This window comes from Oncorhynchus nerka, linkage group LG19 (assembly GCF_034236695.1).
Source record: "Oncorhynchus nerka isolate Pitt River linkage group LG19, Oner_Uvic_2.0, whole genome shotgun sequence".
In the NCBI taxonomy this organism is placed as follows: domain Eukaryota; kingdom Metazoa; phylum Chordata; class Actinopteri; order Salmoniformes; family Salmonidae; genus Oncorhynchus; species Oncorhynchus nerka.
Genome location: NC_088414.1, coordinates 9,685,478 through 9,703,571, shown reverse-complemented (window position 1 = coordinate 9,703,571; position 18,094 = coordinate 9,685,478). Strand labels below are relative to the sequence as shown.

Below are 18,094 nucleotides of genomic sequence, written 5' to 3'. Positions count from 1 at the left end.
GACTACACTGTACTCACCGGCTTGGCATCTGTGAAGGGGTTGTACTCTTCCAACCCTGGAGGAGCGTTCTGTGTTACTTGGGTCACCGACGGATCCTGCGAGGAGAGGGAACGAGAGAAACTCACTCTTCATTACATATGACACACCGTTCTACAGAATGGATGAGGAGCCTTGAGGGAGTACGTCAACAGGCTACACTCCCCATGTAGTCACCCAAGTCGAAATAATAGACACTCAACTTGACTAGCCTATATGCTGCGTTGCCGCGGTGATGAACGAACTGGTCTGTAGTGAATGCTAGCCTAGCCTATATGCTGCGTTGCCGCGGTGATGAACGAACTCGGAAGCCAGTCCAGTGTGACCTGAACGGGTCTGTAGTGAATGCTAGCCTAGCCTACATGCATAGGGCAAGTTCTTTCAACCCATTCTATGACGTCTGCTTACGAATCAAGCGCAACAAAACTCAAGGGCAGCACCACCACCAGAATCATTTGCCTAACCCGGCCTCTGGTTTTCAACGGCCAACAAGACAGACAAGTACTTTTCATCTGAAGAAGAGAATACAGACAGAGACCCTAACAGCAGGCTGACCTTCACGGTCTATAATCTAGGGCCCGATAAAAATATATATATATTTCTTTGCCTAGTTGTGTTTTTTCCGCTGAATTCCGTTTTTTTCAGGTTTTCCCTCTCAAAAACAACTTTTGTATTTTTTTTTATAACATCAGATTTTTTTTTCTTTCAAAACATCCACAATGTTTAAACCAAGTTTAAGATCTGGAGAAAAAAAAAAGCTGAACTGAGCACCACCACTCCATTTGGTTCAGGGCGTTTCTGTAGCACACATGCAATTGCAGTTTGCTAAACAAATCGCCAATGTATTGACGCAAATAATCATGACATCAGGTAGGCATACTTTGTAGTTAACATTTAATTGAGAATGTTTTTGGGAAAGCTTTTCCACCTATCAGAAGAGTTAACATTATTAGCATCCTTTAGGGAGGTCAGAGACCTGGCCGTGTGGTGCCAGGACAACCTCTCCCTCAACGTGATCAAGACAAAGGAGATGATTGTGGACTACAGGAAGATGGAGCACGCCCCCATTCTCGTCGACAGGGCTGCAGTGGAGCAGGTTGAGAGCTTCAAGTTCCTTGGTGTCCACATTACCAAAATAACATAGTCCAAGCACACCATGACAGTTGTGAAGAGGGCACAACAAAGCCTATTCCCCCTCAGGAGACTGAAAAGATTTGGCATGGGTCCTCAGATACTCAAAAGGTTCTACAGCTGCACCACCGAGAGCATCCTGACTGGTTTCATCACTGCCTGGTATGGCAACTACTCGGCCTCCGACCTCAAGGCACTACAGAGGGCAGTGCGTAAAACCCAGTACATCACTGGGCCAAGCTTCCTTCCATCCAGGAACTCTATACCAGGCGGTGTCAGAGGAAGGTCCTAAAAATTGTCAGACTCCAGCCACTAGTCATAGACTGTTCTCTCTGCTACCGCACGGCAAGTGGCACCGAAGCGCGAAGTCGAGGTCCAAAAGGCTTCTTAACAGCTTCTACCCCCAAGCCATAAGACTCCTGAACAGCTAATCAAAGGGCTACACAGACCCCTCTTTTACAATGCTGGTACTCTCGGTTTATAAATCTATGCATCGTCATTTTAACTCTACCTATATGTACAATTACCTCATTTACCTCGACTAACCCGTGCCCCCGCATATTCACTCTGTACTGGTACCCCTGTATATAGCCTCCACATTGACTCTGTACTGGTACCCCTGTATATAGCCTCCACATTGACTCTGTACTGGTACCCCTGTATATAGCCTCCACATTGACTCTGTACTGGTACCCCTGTATATAGCCTCCACATTGACTCTGTACTGGTACCCCTGTATATAGCCTCCACATTCACTCTGTACTGGTACCCCTGTATATAGCCTCCACATTGACTCTGTACTGGTACCTCCTGTATATAGCCTCACTATTCACTCTGTACTGGTACCCCTGTATATAGCCTCCACATTGACTCTGTACTGGTACCCCTGTATATAGCCTCCATATTCACTCTGTACTGGTACCCCTGTATATAGCCTCCACATTGACTCTGTACTGGTACCCCTGTATATAGCCTCCACATTGACTCTGTACTGGTACCCCTGTATATAGCCTCCACATTGACTCTGTACTGGTACCCCTGTATATAGCCTCCACTATTGACTCTGTACTGGTACCCCTGTATATAGCCTCCACATTGACTCTGTACTGGTACCCCTGTATATAACCTCACTATTCACTCTGTACTGGTACCCCTGTATATAGCCTCCACATTGACTCTGTACTGGTACCCCTGTATATAGCCTCCACATTGACTCTGTACTGGTACCCCTGTATATAGCCTCCACATTGACTCTGTACTGGTACCTCCTGTATATAGCCTCACTATTCACTCTGTACTGGTACCCCTGTATATAGCCTCCACATTGACTCTGTACTGGTACCTCCTGTATATAGCCTCACTATTCACTCTGTACTGGTACCCCTGTATATAGCCTCCACATTGACTCTGTACTGGTACCCCTGTATATAACCTCACTATTCACTCTGTACTGGTACCCCTGTATATAGCCTCCACATTGACTCTGTACTGGTACCCCTGTATATAGCCTCCACATTGACTCTGTACTGGTACCCCTGTATATAGCCTCCACATTGACTCTGTACTGGTACCCCTGTATATAGCCTCCACATTGACTCTGTACTGGTACCCCTGTATATAGCCTCCACATTGACTCTGTACTGGTACCCCTGTATATAGCCTCCACATTGACTCTGTACTGGTACCCCTGTATATAGCCTCCACATTGACTCTGTACTGGTACCCCTGTATATAGCCTCCACTATTGACTCTGTACTGGTACCCCTGTATATAGCCTCCACATTGACTCTGTACTGGTACCCCTGTATATAGCCTCCACATTGACTCTGTACTGGTACCCCTGTATATAGCCTCCACATTGACTCTGTACTGGTACCCCTGTATATAGCCTCCACATTGACTCTGTACTGGTACCCCTGTATATAGCCTCCACATTGACTCTGTACTGGTACCCCTGTATATAGCCTCCACATTGACTCTGTACTGGTACCCCTGTATATAGCCTCCACATTGACTCTGTACTGGTACCCCTGTATATAGCCTCCACATTGACTCTGTACTGGTACCCCTGTATATAGCCTCCACATTGACTCTGTACTGGTACCCCTGTATATAGCCTCCACATTGACTCTGTACTGGTACCCCTGTATATAGCCTCCACATTGACTCTGTACTGGTACCCCTGTATATAGCCTCCACATTGACTCTGTACTGGTACCCCTGTATATAGCCTCCACATTGACTCTGTACTGGTACCCCTGTATATAGCCTCCACATTGACTCTGTACTGGTACCCCTGTATATAGCCTCCACATTGACTCTGTACTGGTACTCCCTGTATATAGCCTCCACATTGACTCTGTACTGGTACCCCTGTATATAGCCTCCACATTGACTCTGTACTGGTACCCCTGTATATAGCCTCCACATTGACTCTGTACTGGTACCCCTGTATATAGCCTCCACATTGACTCTGTACTGGTACCCCTGTATATAGCCTCCACATTGACTCTGTACTGGTACCCCTGTATATAGCCTCCACATTGACTCTGTACTGGTACCCCTGTATATAGCCTCCACATTGACTCTGTACTGGTACCCCTGTATATAGCCTCCACATTGACTCTGTACTGGTACCCCTGTATATAGCCTCCACATTGACTCTGTACTGGTACCCCTGTATATAGCCTCCACATTGACTCTGTACTGGTACCCCTGTATATAGCCTCCACATTGACTCTGTACTGGTACCCCTGTATATAGCCTCCACATTGACTCTGTACTGGTACCCCTGTATATAGCCTCCACATTGACTCTGTACTGGTACCCCTGTATATAGCCTCCACATTGACTCTGTACTGGTACCCCTGTATATAGCCTCCACATTGACTCTGTACTGGTACCCCTGTATATAGCCTCCACATTGACTCTGTACTGGTACCCCTGTATATAGCCTCCACATTGACTCTGTACTGGTACCCCTGTATATAGCCTCCACATTGACTCTGTACTGGTACCCCTGTATATAGCCTCCACATTGACTCTGTACTGGTACCCCTGTATATAGCCTCCACATTGACTCTGTACTGGTACCCCTGTATATAGCCTCCACATTGACTCTGTACTGGTACCCCTGTATATAGCCTCCACATTGACTCTGTACTGGTACCCCTGTATATAGCCTCCACATTGACTCTGTACTGGTACCCCTGTATATAGCCTCCACATTGACTCTGTACTGGTACCCCTGTATATAGCCTCCACATTGACTCTGTACTGGTACCCCTGTATATAGCCTCCACATTGACTCTGTACTGGTACCCCTGTATATAGCCTCCACATTGACTCTGTACTGGTACCCCTGTATATAGCCTCCACATTGACTCTGTACTGGTACCCCTGTATATAGCCTCCACATTGACTCTGTACTGGTACCCCTGTATATAGCCTCCACATTGACTCTGTACTGGTACCCCTGTATATAGCCTCCACATTGACTCTGTACTGGTACCCCTGTATATAGCCTCCACATTGACTCTGTACTGGTACCCCTGTATATAGCCTCCACATTGACTCTGTACTGGTACCCCTGTATATAGCCTCCACATTGACTCTGTACTGGTACCCCTGTATATAGCCTCCACATTGACTCTGTACTGGTACCCCTGTATATAGCCTCCACATTGACTCTGTACTGGTACCCCTGTATATAGCCTCCACATTGACTCTGTACTGGTACCCCTGTATATAGCCTCCACATTGACTCTGTACTGGTACCCCTGTATATAGCCTCCACATTGACTCTGTACTGGTACCCCTGTATATAGCCTCCACATTGACTCTGTACTGGTACCCCTGTATATAGCCTCCACATTGACTCTGTACTGGTACCCCTGTATATAGCCTCCACATTGACTCTGTACTGGTACCCCTGTATATAGCCTCCACATTGACTCTGTACTGGTACCCCTGTATATAGCCTCCACATTGACTCTGTACTGGTACCCCTGTATATAGCCTCCACATTGACTCTGTACTGGTACCCCTGTATATAGCCTCCACATTGACTCTGTACTGGTACCCCTGTATATAGCCTCCACATTGACTCTGTACTGGTACCCCTGTATATAGCCTCCACATTGACTCTGTACTGGTACCCCTGTATATAGCCTCCACATTGACTCTGTACTGGTACCCCTGTATATAGCCTCCACATTGACTCTGTACTGGTACCCCTGTATATAGCCTCCACATTGACTCTGTACTGGTACCCCTGTATATAGCCTCCACATTGACTCTGTACTGGTACCCCTGTATATAGCCTCCACATTGACTCTGTACTGGTACCCCTGTATATAGCCTCCACATTGACTCTGTACTGGTACCCCTGTATATAGCCTCCACATTGACTCTGTACTGGTACCCCTGTATATAGCCTCCACATTGACTCTGTACTGGTACCCCTGTATATAGCCTCCACATTGACTCTGTACTGGTACCCCTGTATATAGCCTCCACATTGACTCTGTACTGGTACCCCTGTATATAGCCTCCACATTGACTCTGTACTGGTACCCCTGTATATAGCCTCCACATTGACTCTGTACTGGTACCCCTGTATATAGCCTCCACATTGACTCTGTACTGGTACCCCTGTATATAGCCTCCACATTGACTCTGTACTGGTACCCCTGTATATAGCCTCCACATTGACTCTGTACTGGTACCCCTGTATATAGCCTCCACATTGACTCTGTACTGGTACCCCTGTATATAGCCTCCACATTGACTCTGTACTGGTACCCCTGTATATAGCCTCCACATTGACTCTGTACTGGTACCCCTGTATATAGCCTCCACATTGACTCTGTACTGGTACCCCTGTATATAGCCTCCACATTGACTCTGTACTGGTACCCCTGTATATAGCCTCCACATTGACTCTGTACTGGTACCCCTGTATATAGCCTCCACATTGACTCTGTACTGGTACCCCTGTATATAGCCTCCACATTGACTCTGTACTGGTACCCCTGTATATAGCCTCCACATTGACTCTGTACTGGTACCCCTGTATATAGCCTCCACATTGACTCTGTACTGGTACCCCTGTATATAGCCTCCACATTGACTCTGTACTGGTACCCCTGTATATAGCCTCCACATTGACTCTGTACTGGTACCCCTGTATATAGCCTCCACATTGACTCTGTACTGGTACCCCTGTATATAGCCTCCACATTGACTCTGTACTGGTACCCCTGTATATAGCCTCCACATTGACTCTGTACTGGTACCCCTGTATATAGCCTCCACATTGACTCTGTACTGGTACCCCTGTATATAGCCTCCACATTGACTCTGTACTGGTACCCCTGTATATAGCCTCCACATTGACTCTGTACTGGTACCCCTGTATATAGCCTCCACATTGACTCTGTACTGGTACCCCTGTATATAGCCTCCACATTGACTCTGTACTGGTACCCCTGTATATAGCCTCCACATTGACTCTGTACTGGTACCCCTGTATATAGCCTCCACATTGACTCTGTACTGGTACCCCTGTATATAGCCTCCACATTGACTCTGTACTGGTACCCCTGTATATAGCCTCCACATTGACTCTGTACTGGTACCCCTGTATATAGCCTCCACATTGACTCTGTACTGGTACCCCTGTATATAGCCTCCACATTGACTCTGTACTGGTACCCCTGTATATAGCCTCCACATTGACTCTGTACTGGTACCCCTGTATATAGCCTCCACATTGACTCTGTACTGGTACCCCTGTATATAGCCTCCACATTGACTCTGTACTGGTACCCCTGTATATAGCCTCCACATTGACTCTGTACTGGTACCCCTGTATATAGCCTCCACATTGACTCTGTACTGGTACCCCTGTATATAGCCTCCACATTGACTCTGTACTGGTACCCCTGTATATAGCCTCCACATTGACTCTGTACTGGTACCCCTGTATATAGCCTCCACATTGACTCTGTACTGGTACCCCTGTATATAGCCTCCACATTGACTCTGTACTGGTACCCCTGTATATAGCCTCCACATTGACTCTGTACTGGTACCCCTGTATATAGCCTCCACATTGACTCTGTACTGGTACCCCTGTATATAGCCTCCACATTGACTCTGTACTGGTACCCCTGTATATAGCCTCCACATTGACTCTGTACTGGTACCCCTGTATATAGCCTCCACATTGACTCTGTACTGGTACCCCTGTATATAGCCTCCACATTGACTCTGTACTGGTACCCCTGTATATAGCCTCCACATTGACTCTGTACTGGTACCCCTGTATATAGCCTCCACATTGACTCTGTACTGGTACCCCTGTATATAGCCTCCACATTGACTCTGTACTGGTACCCCTGTATATAGCCTCCACATTGACTCTGTACTGGTACCCCTGTATATAGCCTCCACATTGACTCTGTACTGGTACCCCTGTATATAGCCTCCACATTGACTCTGTACTGGTACCCCTGTATATAGCCTCCACATTGACTCTGTACTGGTACCCCTGTATATAGCCTCCACATTGACTCTGTACTGGTACCCCTGTATATAGCCTCCACATTGACTCTGTACTGGTACCCCTGTATATAGCCTCCACATTGACTCTGTACTGGTACCCCTGTATATAGCCTCCACATTGACTCTGTACTGGTACCCCTGTATATAGCCTCCACATTGACTCTGTACTGGTACCCCTGTATATAGCCTCCACATTGACTCTGTACTGGTACCCCTGTATATAGCCTCCACATTGACTCTGTACTGGTACCCCTGTATATAGCCTCCACATTGACTCTGTACTGGTACCCCTGTATATAGCCTCCACATTGACTCTGTACTGGTACTCCCTGTATATAGCCTCCACATTGACTCTGTACTGGTACCCCTGTATATAGCCTCCACATTGACTCTGTACTGGTACCCCTGTATATAGCCTCCACATTGACTCTGTACTGGTACCCCTGTATATAGCCTCCACATTGACTCTGTACTGGTACCCCTGTATATAGCCTCCACATTGACTCTGTACTGGTACCCCTGTATATAGCCTCCACATTGACTCTGTACTGGTACCCCTGTATATAGCCTCCACATTGACTCTGTACTGGTACCCCTGTATATAGCCTCCACATTGACTCTGTACTGGTACCCCTGTATATAGCCTCCACATTGACTCTGTACTGGTACCCCTGTATATAGCCTCCACATTGACTCTGTACTGGTACCCCTGTATATAGCCTCCACATTGACTCTGTACTGGTACCCCTGTATATAGCCTCCACATTGACTCTGTACTGGTACCCCTGTATATAGCCTCCACATTGACTCTGTACTGGTACCCCTGTATATAGCCTCCACATTGACTCTGTACTGGTACCCCTGTATATAGCCTCCACATTGACTCTGTACTGGTACCCCTGTATATAGCCTCCACATTGACTCTGTACTGGTACCCCTGTATATAGCCTCCACATTGACTCTGTACTGGTACCCCTGTATATAGCCTCCACATTGACTCTGTACTGGTACCCCTGTATATAGCCTCCACATTGACTCTGTACTGGTACCCCTGTATATAGCCTCCACATTGACTCTGTACTGGTACCCCTGTATATAGCCTCCACATTGACTCTGTACTGGTACCCCTGTATATAGCCTCCACATTGACTCTGTACTGGTACCCCTGTATATAGCCTCCACATTGACTCTGTACTGGTACCCCTGTATATAGCCTCCACATTGACTCTGTACTGGTACCCCTGTATATAGCCTCCACATTGACTCTGTACTGGTACCCCTGTATATAGCCTCCACATTGACTCTGTACTGGTACCCCTGTATATAGCCTCCACATTGACTCTGTACTGGTACCCCTGTATATAGCCTCCACATTGACTCTGTACTGGTACCCCTGTATATAGCCTCCACATTGACTCTGTACTGGTACCCCTGTATATAGCCTCCACATTGACTCTGTACTGGTACCCCTGTATATAGCCTCCACATTGACTCTGTACTGGTACCCCTGTATATAGCCTCCACATTGACTCTGTACTGGTACCCCTGTATATAGCCTCCACATTGACTCTGTACTGGTACCCCTGTATATAGCCTCCACATTGACTCTGTACTGGTACCCCTGTATATAGCCTCCACATTGACTCTGTACTGGTACCCCTGTATATAGCCTCCACATTGACTCTGTACTGGTACCCCTGTATATAGCCTCCACATTGACTCTGTACTGGTACCCCTGTATATAGCCTCCACATTGACTCTGTACTGGTACCCCTGTATATAGCCTCCACATTGACTCTGTACTGGTACCCCTGTATATAGCCTCCACATTGACTCTGTACTGGTACCCCTGTATATAGCCTCCACATTGACTCTGTACTGGTACCCCTGTATATAGCCTCCACATTGACTCTGTACTGGTACCCCTGTATATAGCCTCCACATTGACTCTGTACTGGTACCCCTGTATATAGCCTCCACATTGACTCTGTACTGGTACCCCTGTATATAGCCTCCACATTGACTCTGTACTGGTACCCCTGTATATAGCCTCCACATTGACTCTGTACTGGTACCCCTGTATATAGCCTCCACATTGACTCTGTACTGGTACCCCTGTATATAGCCTCCACATTGACTCTGTACTGGTACCCCTGTATATAGCCTCCACATTGACTCTGTACTGGTACCCCTGTATATAGCCTCCACATTGACTCTGTACTGGTACCCCTGTATATAGCCTCCACATTGACTCTGTACTGGTACCCCTGTATATAGCCTCCACATTGACTCTGTACTGGTACCCCTGTATATAGCCTCCACATTGACTCTGTACTGGTACCCCTGTATATAGCCTCCACATTGACTCTGTACTGGTACCCCTGTATATAGCCTCCACATTGACTCTGTACTGGTACCCCTGTATATAGCCTCCACATTGACTCTGTACTGGTACCCCTGTATATAGCCTCCACATTGACTCTGTACTGGTACCCCTGTATATAGCCTCCACATTGACTCTGTACTGGTACCCCTGTATATAGCCTCCACATTGACTCTGTACTGGTACCCCTGTATATAGCCTCCACATTGACTCTGTACTGGTACCCCTGTATATAGCCTCCACATTGACTCTGTACTGGTACCCCTGTATATAGCCTCCACATTGACTCTGTACTGGTACCCCTGTATATAGCCTCCACATTGACTCTGTACTGGTACCCCTGTATATAGCCTCCACATTGACTCTGTACTGGTACCCCTGTATATAGCCTCCACATTGACTCTGTACTGGTACCCCTGTATATAGCCTCCACATTGACTCTGTACTGGTACCCCTGTATATAGCCTCCACATTGACTCTGTACTGGTACCCCTGTATATAGCCTCCACATTGACTCTGTACTGGTACCCCTGTATATAGCCTCCACATTGACTCTGTACTGGTACCCCTGTATATAGCCTCCACATTGACTCTGTACTGGTACCCCTGTATATAGCCTCCACATTGACTCTGTACTGGTACCCCTGTATATAGCCTCCACATTGACTCTGTACTGGTACCCCTGTATATAGCCTCCACATTGACTCTGTACTGGTACCCCTGTATATAGCCTCCACATTGACTCTGTACTGGTACCCCTGTATATAGCCTCCACATTGACTCTGTACTGGTACCCCTGTATATAGCCTCCACATTGACTCTGTACTGGTACCCCTGTATATAGCCTCCACATTGACTCTGTACTGGTACCCCTGTATATAGCCTCCACATTGACTCTGTACTGGTACCCCTGTATATAGCCTCCACATTGACTCTGTACTGGTACCCCTGTATATAGCCTCCACATTGACTCTGTACTGGTACCCCTGTATATAGCCTCCACATTGACTCTGTACTGGTACCCCTGTATATAGCCTCCACATTGACTCTGTACTGGTACCCCTGTATATAGCCTCCACATTGACTCTGTACTGGTACCCCTGTATATAGCCTCCACATTGACTCTGTACTGGTACCCCTGTATATAGCCTCCACATTGACTCTGTACTGGTACCCCTGTATATAGCCTCCACATTGACTCTGTACTGGTACCCCTGTATATAGCCTCCACATTGACTCTGTACTGGTACCCCTGTATATAGCCTCCACATTGACTCTGTACTGGTACCCCTGTATATAGCCTCCACATTGACTCTGTACTGGTACCCCTGTATATAGCCTCCACATTGACTCTGTACTGGTACCCCTGTATATAGCCTCCACATTGACTCTGTACTGGTACCCCTGTATATAGCCTCCACATTGACTCTGTACTGGTACCCCTGTATATAGCCTCCACATTGACTCTGTACTGGTACCCCTGTATATAGCCTCCACATTGACTCTGTACTGGTACCCCTGTATATAGCCTCCACATTGACTCTGTACTGGTACCCCTGTATATAGCCTCCACATTGACTCTGTACTGGTACCCCTGTATATAGCCTCCACATTGACTCTGTACTGGTACCCCTGTATATAGCCTCCACATTGACTCTGTACTGGTACCCCTGTATATAGCCTCCACATTGACTCTGTACTGGTACCCCTGTATATAGCCTCCACATTGACTCTGTACTGGTACCCCTGTATATAGCCTCCACATTGACTCTGTACTGGTACCCCTGTATATAGCCTCCACATTGACTCTGTACTGGTACCCCTGTATATAGCCTCCACATTGACTCTGTACTGGTACCCCTGTATATAGCCTCCACATTGACTCTGTACTGGTACCCCTGTATATAGCCTCCACATTGACTCTGTACTGGTACCCCTGTATATAGCCTCCACATTGACTCTGTACTGGTACCCCTGTATATAGCCTCCACATTGACTCTGTACTGGTACCCCTGTATATAGCCTCCACATTGACTCTGTACTGGTACCCCTGTATATAGCCTCCACATTGACTCTGTACTGGTACCCCTGTATATAGCCTCCACATTGACTCTGTACTGGTACCCCTGTATATAGCCTCCACATTGACTCTGTACTGGTACCCCTGTATATAGCCTCCACATTGACTCTGTACTGGTACCCCTGTATATAGCCTCCACATTGACTCTGTACTGGTACCCCTGTATATAGCCTCCACATTGACTCTGTACTGGTACTCCCTGTATATAGCCTCCACATTGACTCTGTACTGGTACCCCTGTATATAGCCTCCACATTGACTCTGTACTGGTACCCCTGTATATAGCCTCCACATTGACTCTGTACTGGTACCCCTGTATATAGCCTCCACATTGACTCTGTACTGGTACCCCTGTATATAGCCTCCACATTGACTCTGTACTGGTACCCCTGTATATAGCCTCCACATTGACTCTGTACTGGTACCCCTGTATATAGCCTCCACATTGACTCTGTACTGGTACCCCTGTATATAGCCTCCACATTGACTCTGTACTGGTACCCCTGTATATAGCCTCCACATTGACTCTGTACTGGTACCCCTGTATATAGCCTCCACATTGACTCTGTACTGGTACCCCTGTATATAGCCTCCACATTGACTCTGTACTGGTACCCCTGTATATAGCCTCCACATTGACTCTGTACTGGTACCCCTGTATATAGCCTCCACATTGACTCTGTACTGGTACCCCTGTATATAGCCTCCACATTGACTCTGTACTGGTACCCCTGTATATAGCCTCCACATTGACTCTGTACTGGTACCCCTGTATATAGCCTCCACATTGACTCTGTACTGGTACCCCTGTATATAGCCTCCACATTGACTCTGTACTGGTACCCCTGTATATAGCCTCCACATTGACTCTGTACTGGTACCCCTGTATATAGCCTCCACATTGACTCTGTACTGGTACCCCTGTATATAGCCTCCACATTGACTCTGTACTGGTACCCCTGTATATAGCCTCCACATTGACTCTGTACTGGTACCCCTGTATATAGCCTCCACATTGACTCTGTACTGGTACCCCTGTATATAGCCTCCACATTGACTCTGTACTGGTACCCCTGTATATAGCCTCCACATTGACTCTGTACTGGTACCCCTGTATATAGCCTCCACATTGACTCTGTACTGGTACCCCTGTATATAGCCTCCACATTGACTCTGTACTGGTACCCCTGTATATAGCCTCCACATTGACTCTGTACTGGTACCCCTGTATATAGCCTCCACATTGACTCTGTACTGGTACCCCTGTATATAGCCTCCACATTGACTCTGTACTGGTACCCCTGTATATAGCCTCCACATTGACTCTGTACTGGTACCCCTGTATATAGCCTCCACATTGACTCTGTACTGGTACCCCTGTATATAGCCTCCACATTGACTCTGTACTGGTACCCCTGTATATAGCCTCCACATTGACTCTGTACTGGTACCCCTGTATATAGCCTCCACATTGACTCTGTACTGGTACCCCTGTATATAGCCTCCACATTGACTCTGTACTGGTACCCCTGTATATAGCCTCCACATTGACTCTGTACTGGTACCCCTGTATATAGCCTCCACATTGACTCTGTACTGGTACCCCTGTATATAGCCTCCACATTGACTCTGTACTGGTACCCCTGTATATAGCCTCCACATTGACTCTGTACTGGTACCCCTGTATATAGCCTCCACATTGACTCTGTACTGGTACCCCTGTATATAGCCTCCACATTGACTCTGTACTGGTACCCCTGTATATAGCCTCCACATTGACTCTGTACTGGTACCCCTGTATATAGCCTCCACATTGACTCTGTACTGGTACCCCTGTATATAGCCTCCACATTGACTCTGTACTGGTACCCCTGTATATAGCCTCCACATTGACTCTGTACTGGTACCCCTGTATATAGCCTCCACATTGACTCTGTACTGGTACCCCTGTATATAGCCTCCACATTGACTCTGTACTGGTACCCCTGTATATAGCCTCCACATTGACTCTGTACTGGTACCCCTGTATATAGCCTCCACATTGACTCTGTACTGGTACCCCTGTATATAGCCTCCACATTGACTCTGTACTGGTACCCCTGTATATAGCCTCCACATTGACTCTGTACTGGTACCCCTGTATATAGCCTCCACATTGACTCTGTACTGGTACCCCTGTATATAGCCTCCACATTGACTCTGTACTGGTACCCCTGTATATAGCCTCCACATTGACTCTGTACTGGTACCCCTGTATATAGCCTCCACATTGACTCTGTACTGGTACCCCTGTATATAGCCTCCACATTGACTCTGTACTGGTACTCCCTGTATATAGCCTCCACATTGACTCTGTACTGGTACCCCTGTATATAGCCTCCACATTGACTCTGTACTGGTACCCCTGTATATAGCCTCCACATTGACTCTGTACTGGTACCCCTGTATATAGCCTCCACATTGACTCTGTACTGGTACCCCTGTATATAGCCTCCACATTGACTCTGTACTGGTACCCCTGTATATAGCCTCCACATTGACTCTGTACTGGTACCCCTGTATATAGCCTCCACATTGACTCTGTACTGGTACCCCTGTATATAGCCTCCACATTGACTCTGTACTGGTACCCCTGTATATAGCCTCCACATTGACTCTGTACTGGTACCCCTGTATATAGCCTCCACATTGACTCTGTACTGGTACCCCTGTATATAGCCTCCACATTGACTCTGTACTGGTACCCCTGTATATAGCCTCCACATTGACTCTGTACTGGTACCCCTGTATATAGCCTCCACATTGACTCTGTACTGGTACCCCTGTATATAGCCTCCACATTGACTCTGTACTGGTACCCCTGTATATAGCCTCCACATTGACTCTGTACTGGTACCCCTGTATATAGCCTCCACATTGACTCTGTACTGGTACCCCTGTATATAGCCTCCACATTGACTCTGTACTGGTACCCCTGTATATAGCCTCCACATTGACTCTGTACTGGTACCCCTGTATATAGCCTCCACATTGACTCTGTACTGGTACCCCTGTATATAGCCTCCACATTGACTCTGTACTGGTACCCCTGTATATAGCCTCCACATTGACTCTGTACTGGTACCCCCTGTATATAGCCTCCACATTGACTCTGTACTGGTACCCCTGTATATAGCCTCCACATTGACTCTGTACTGGTACCCCTGTATATAGCCTCCACATTGACTCTGTACTGGTACCCCTGTATATAGCCTCCACATTGACTCTGTACTGGTACCCCTGTATATAGCCTCCACATTGACTCTGTACTGGTACCCCTGTATATAGCCTCCACATTGACTCTGTACTGGTACCCCCTGTATATAGCCTCCACATTGACTCTGTACTGGTACCCCTGTATATAGCCTCCACATTGACTCTGTACTGGTACCCCTGTATATAGCCTCCACATTGACTCTGTACTGGTACCCCTGTATATAGCCTCCACATTGACTCTGTACTGGTACCCCTGTATATAGCCTCCACATTGACTCTGTACTGGTACCCCTGTATATAGCCTCCACATTGACTCTGTACTGGTACCCCTGTATATAGCCTCCACATTGACTCTGTACTGGTACCCCTGTATATAGCCTCCACATTGACTCTGTACTGGTACCCCTGTATATAGCCTCCACATTGACTCTGTACTGGTACCCCTGTATATAGCCTCCACATTGACTCTGTACTGGTACCCCTGTATATAGCCTCCACATTGACTCTGTACTGGTACCCCTGTATATAGCCTCCACATTGACTCTGTACTGGTACCCCTGTATATAGCCTCCACATTGACTCTGTACTGGTACCCCTGTATATAGCCTCCACATTGACTCTGTACTGGTACCCCTGTATATAGCCTCCACATTGACTCTGTACTGGTACCCCTGTATATAGCCTCCACATTGACTCTGTACTGGTACCCCTGTATATAGCCTCCACATTGACTCTGTACTGGTACCCCTGTATATAGCCTCCACATTGACTCTGTACTGGTACCCCTGTATATAGCCTCCACATTGACTCTGTACTGGTACCCCTGTATATAGCCTCCACATTGACTCTGTACTGGTACCCCTGTATATAGCCTCCACATTGACTCTGTACTGGTACCCCTGTATATAGCCTCCACATTGACTCTGTACTGGTACCCCTGTATATAGCCTCCACATTGACTCTGTACTGGTACCCCTGTATATAGCCTCCACATTGACTCTGTACTGGTACCCCTGTATATAGCCTCCACATTGACTCTGTACTGGTACCCCTGTATATAGCCTCCACATTGACTCTGTACTGGTACCCCTGTATATAGCCTCCACATTGACTCTGTACTGGTACCCCTGTATATAGCCTCCACATTGACTCTGTACTGGTACCCCTGTATATAGCCTCCACATTGACTCTGTACTGGTACCCCTGTATATAGCCTCCACATTGACTCTGTACTGGTACCCCTGTATATAGCCTCCACATTGACTCTGTACTGGTACCCCTGTATATAGCCTCCACATTGACTCTGTACTGGTACCCCTGTATATAGCCTCCACATTGACTCTGTACTGGTACCCCTGTATATAGCCTCCACATTGACTCTGTACTGGTACCCCTGTATATAGCCTCCACATTGACTCTGTACTGGTACCCCTGTATATAGCCTCCACATTGACTCTGTACTGGTACCCCTGTATATAGCCTCCACATTGACTCTGTACTGGTACCCCTGTATATAGCCTCCACATTGACTCTGTACTGGTACCCCTGTATATAGCCTCCACATTGACTCTGTACTGGTACTCCCTGTATATAGCCTCCACATTGACTCTGTACTGGTACCCCTGTATATAGCCTCCACATTGACTCTGTACTGGTACCCCTGTATATAGCCTCCACATTGACTCTGTACTGGTACCCCTGTATATAGCCTCCACATTGACTCTGTACTGGTACCCCTGTATATAGCCTCCACATTGACTCTGTACTGGTACCCCTGTATATAGCCTCCACATTGACTCTGTACTGGTACCCCTGTATATAGCCTCCACATTGACTCTGTACTGGTACCCCCTGTATATAGCCTCCACATTGACTCTGTACTGGTACCCCTGTATATAGCCTCCACATTGACTCTGTACTGGTACCCCTGTATATAGCCTCCACATTGACTCTGTACTGGTACTCCCTGTATATAGCCTCCACATTGACTCTGTACTGGTACCCCTGTATATAGCCTCCACATTGACTCTGTACTGGTACCCCTGTATATAGCCTCCACATTGACTCTGTACTGGTACCCCTGTATATAGCCTCCACATTGACTCTGTACTGGTACCCCTGTATATAGCCTCCACATTGACTCTGTACTGGTACCCCTGTATATAGCCTCCACATTGACTCTGTACTGGTACCCCTGTATATAGCCTCCACATTGACTCTGTACTGGTACCCCTGTATATAGCCTCCACATTGACTCTGTACTGGTACCCCTGTATATAGCCTCCACATTGACTCTGTACTGGTACCCCTGTATATAGCCTCCACATTGACTCTGTACTGGTACCCCTGTATATAGCCTCCACATTGACTCTGTACTGGTACCCCTGTATATAGCCTCCACATTGACTCTGTACTGGTACTCCCTGTATATAGCCTCCACATTGACTCTGTACTGGTACCCCTGTATATAGCCTCCACATTGACTCTGTACTGGTACCCCTGTATATAGCCTCCACATTGACTCTGTACTGGTACCCCTGTATATAGCCTCCACATTGACTCTGTACTGGTACCCCTGTATATAGCCTCCACATTGACTCTGTACTGGTACCCCCTGTATATAGCCTCCACATTGACTCTGT

The 18,094-nt window shown here is 47.2% G+C and overlaps 1 protein-coding gene across 2 annotated transcripts in view; it reads right to left on the bottom strand.

Annotated features, from left to right (window-relative positions):
* The window catches only part of LOC115147176 (secretory carrier-associated membrane protein 1-like), a 35,439-nt gene that overhangs the window by 9,344 nt on the left and 8,001 nt on the right, over positions 1-18,094 (bottom strand). For both annotated transcript variants that reach the window (XM_029689247.2, XM_029620151.2), the window contains exon 2: positions 18-95. In XM_029689247.2, the coding sequence (XP_029545107.1) occupies positions 18-95 (78 nt within the window). The remainder of the gene's footprint in view (positions 1-17; positions 96-18,094) is intronic.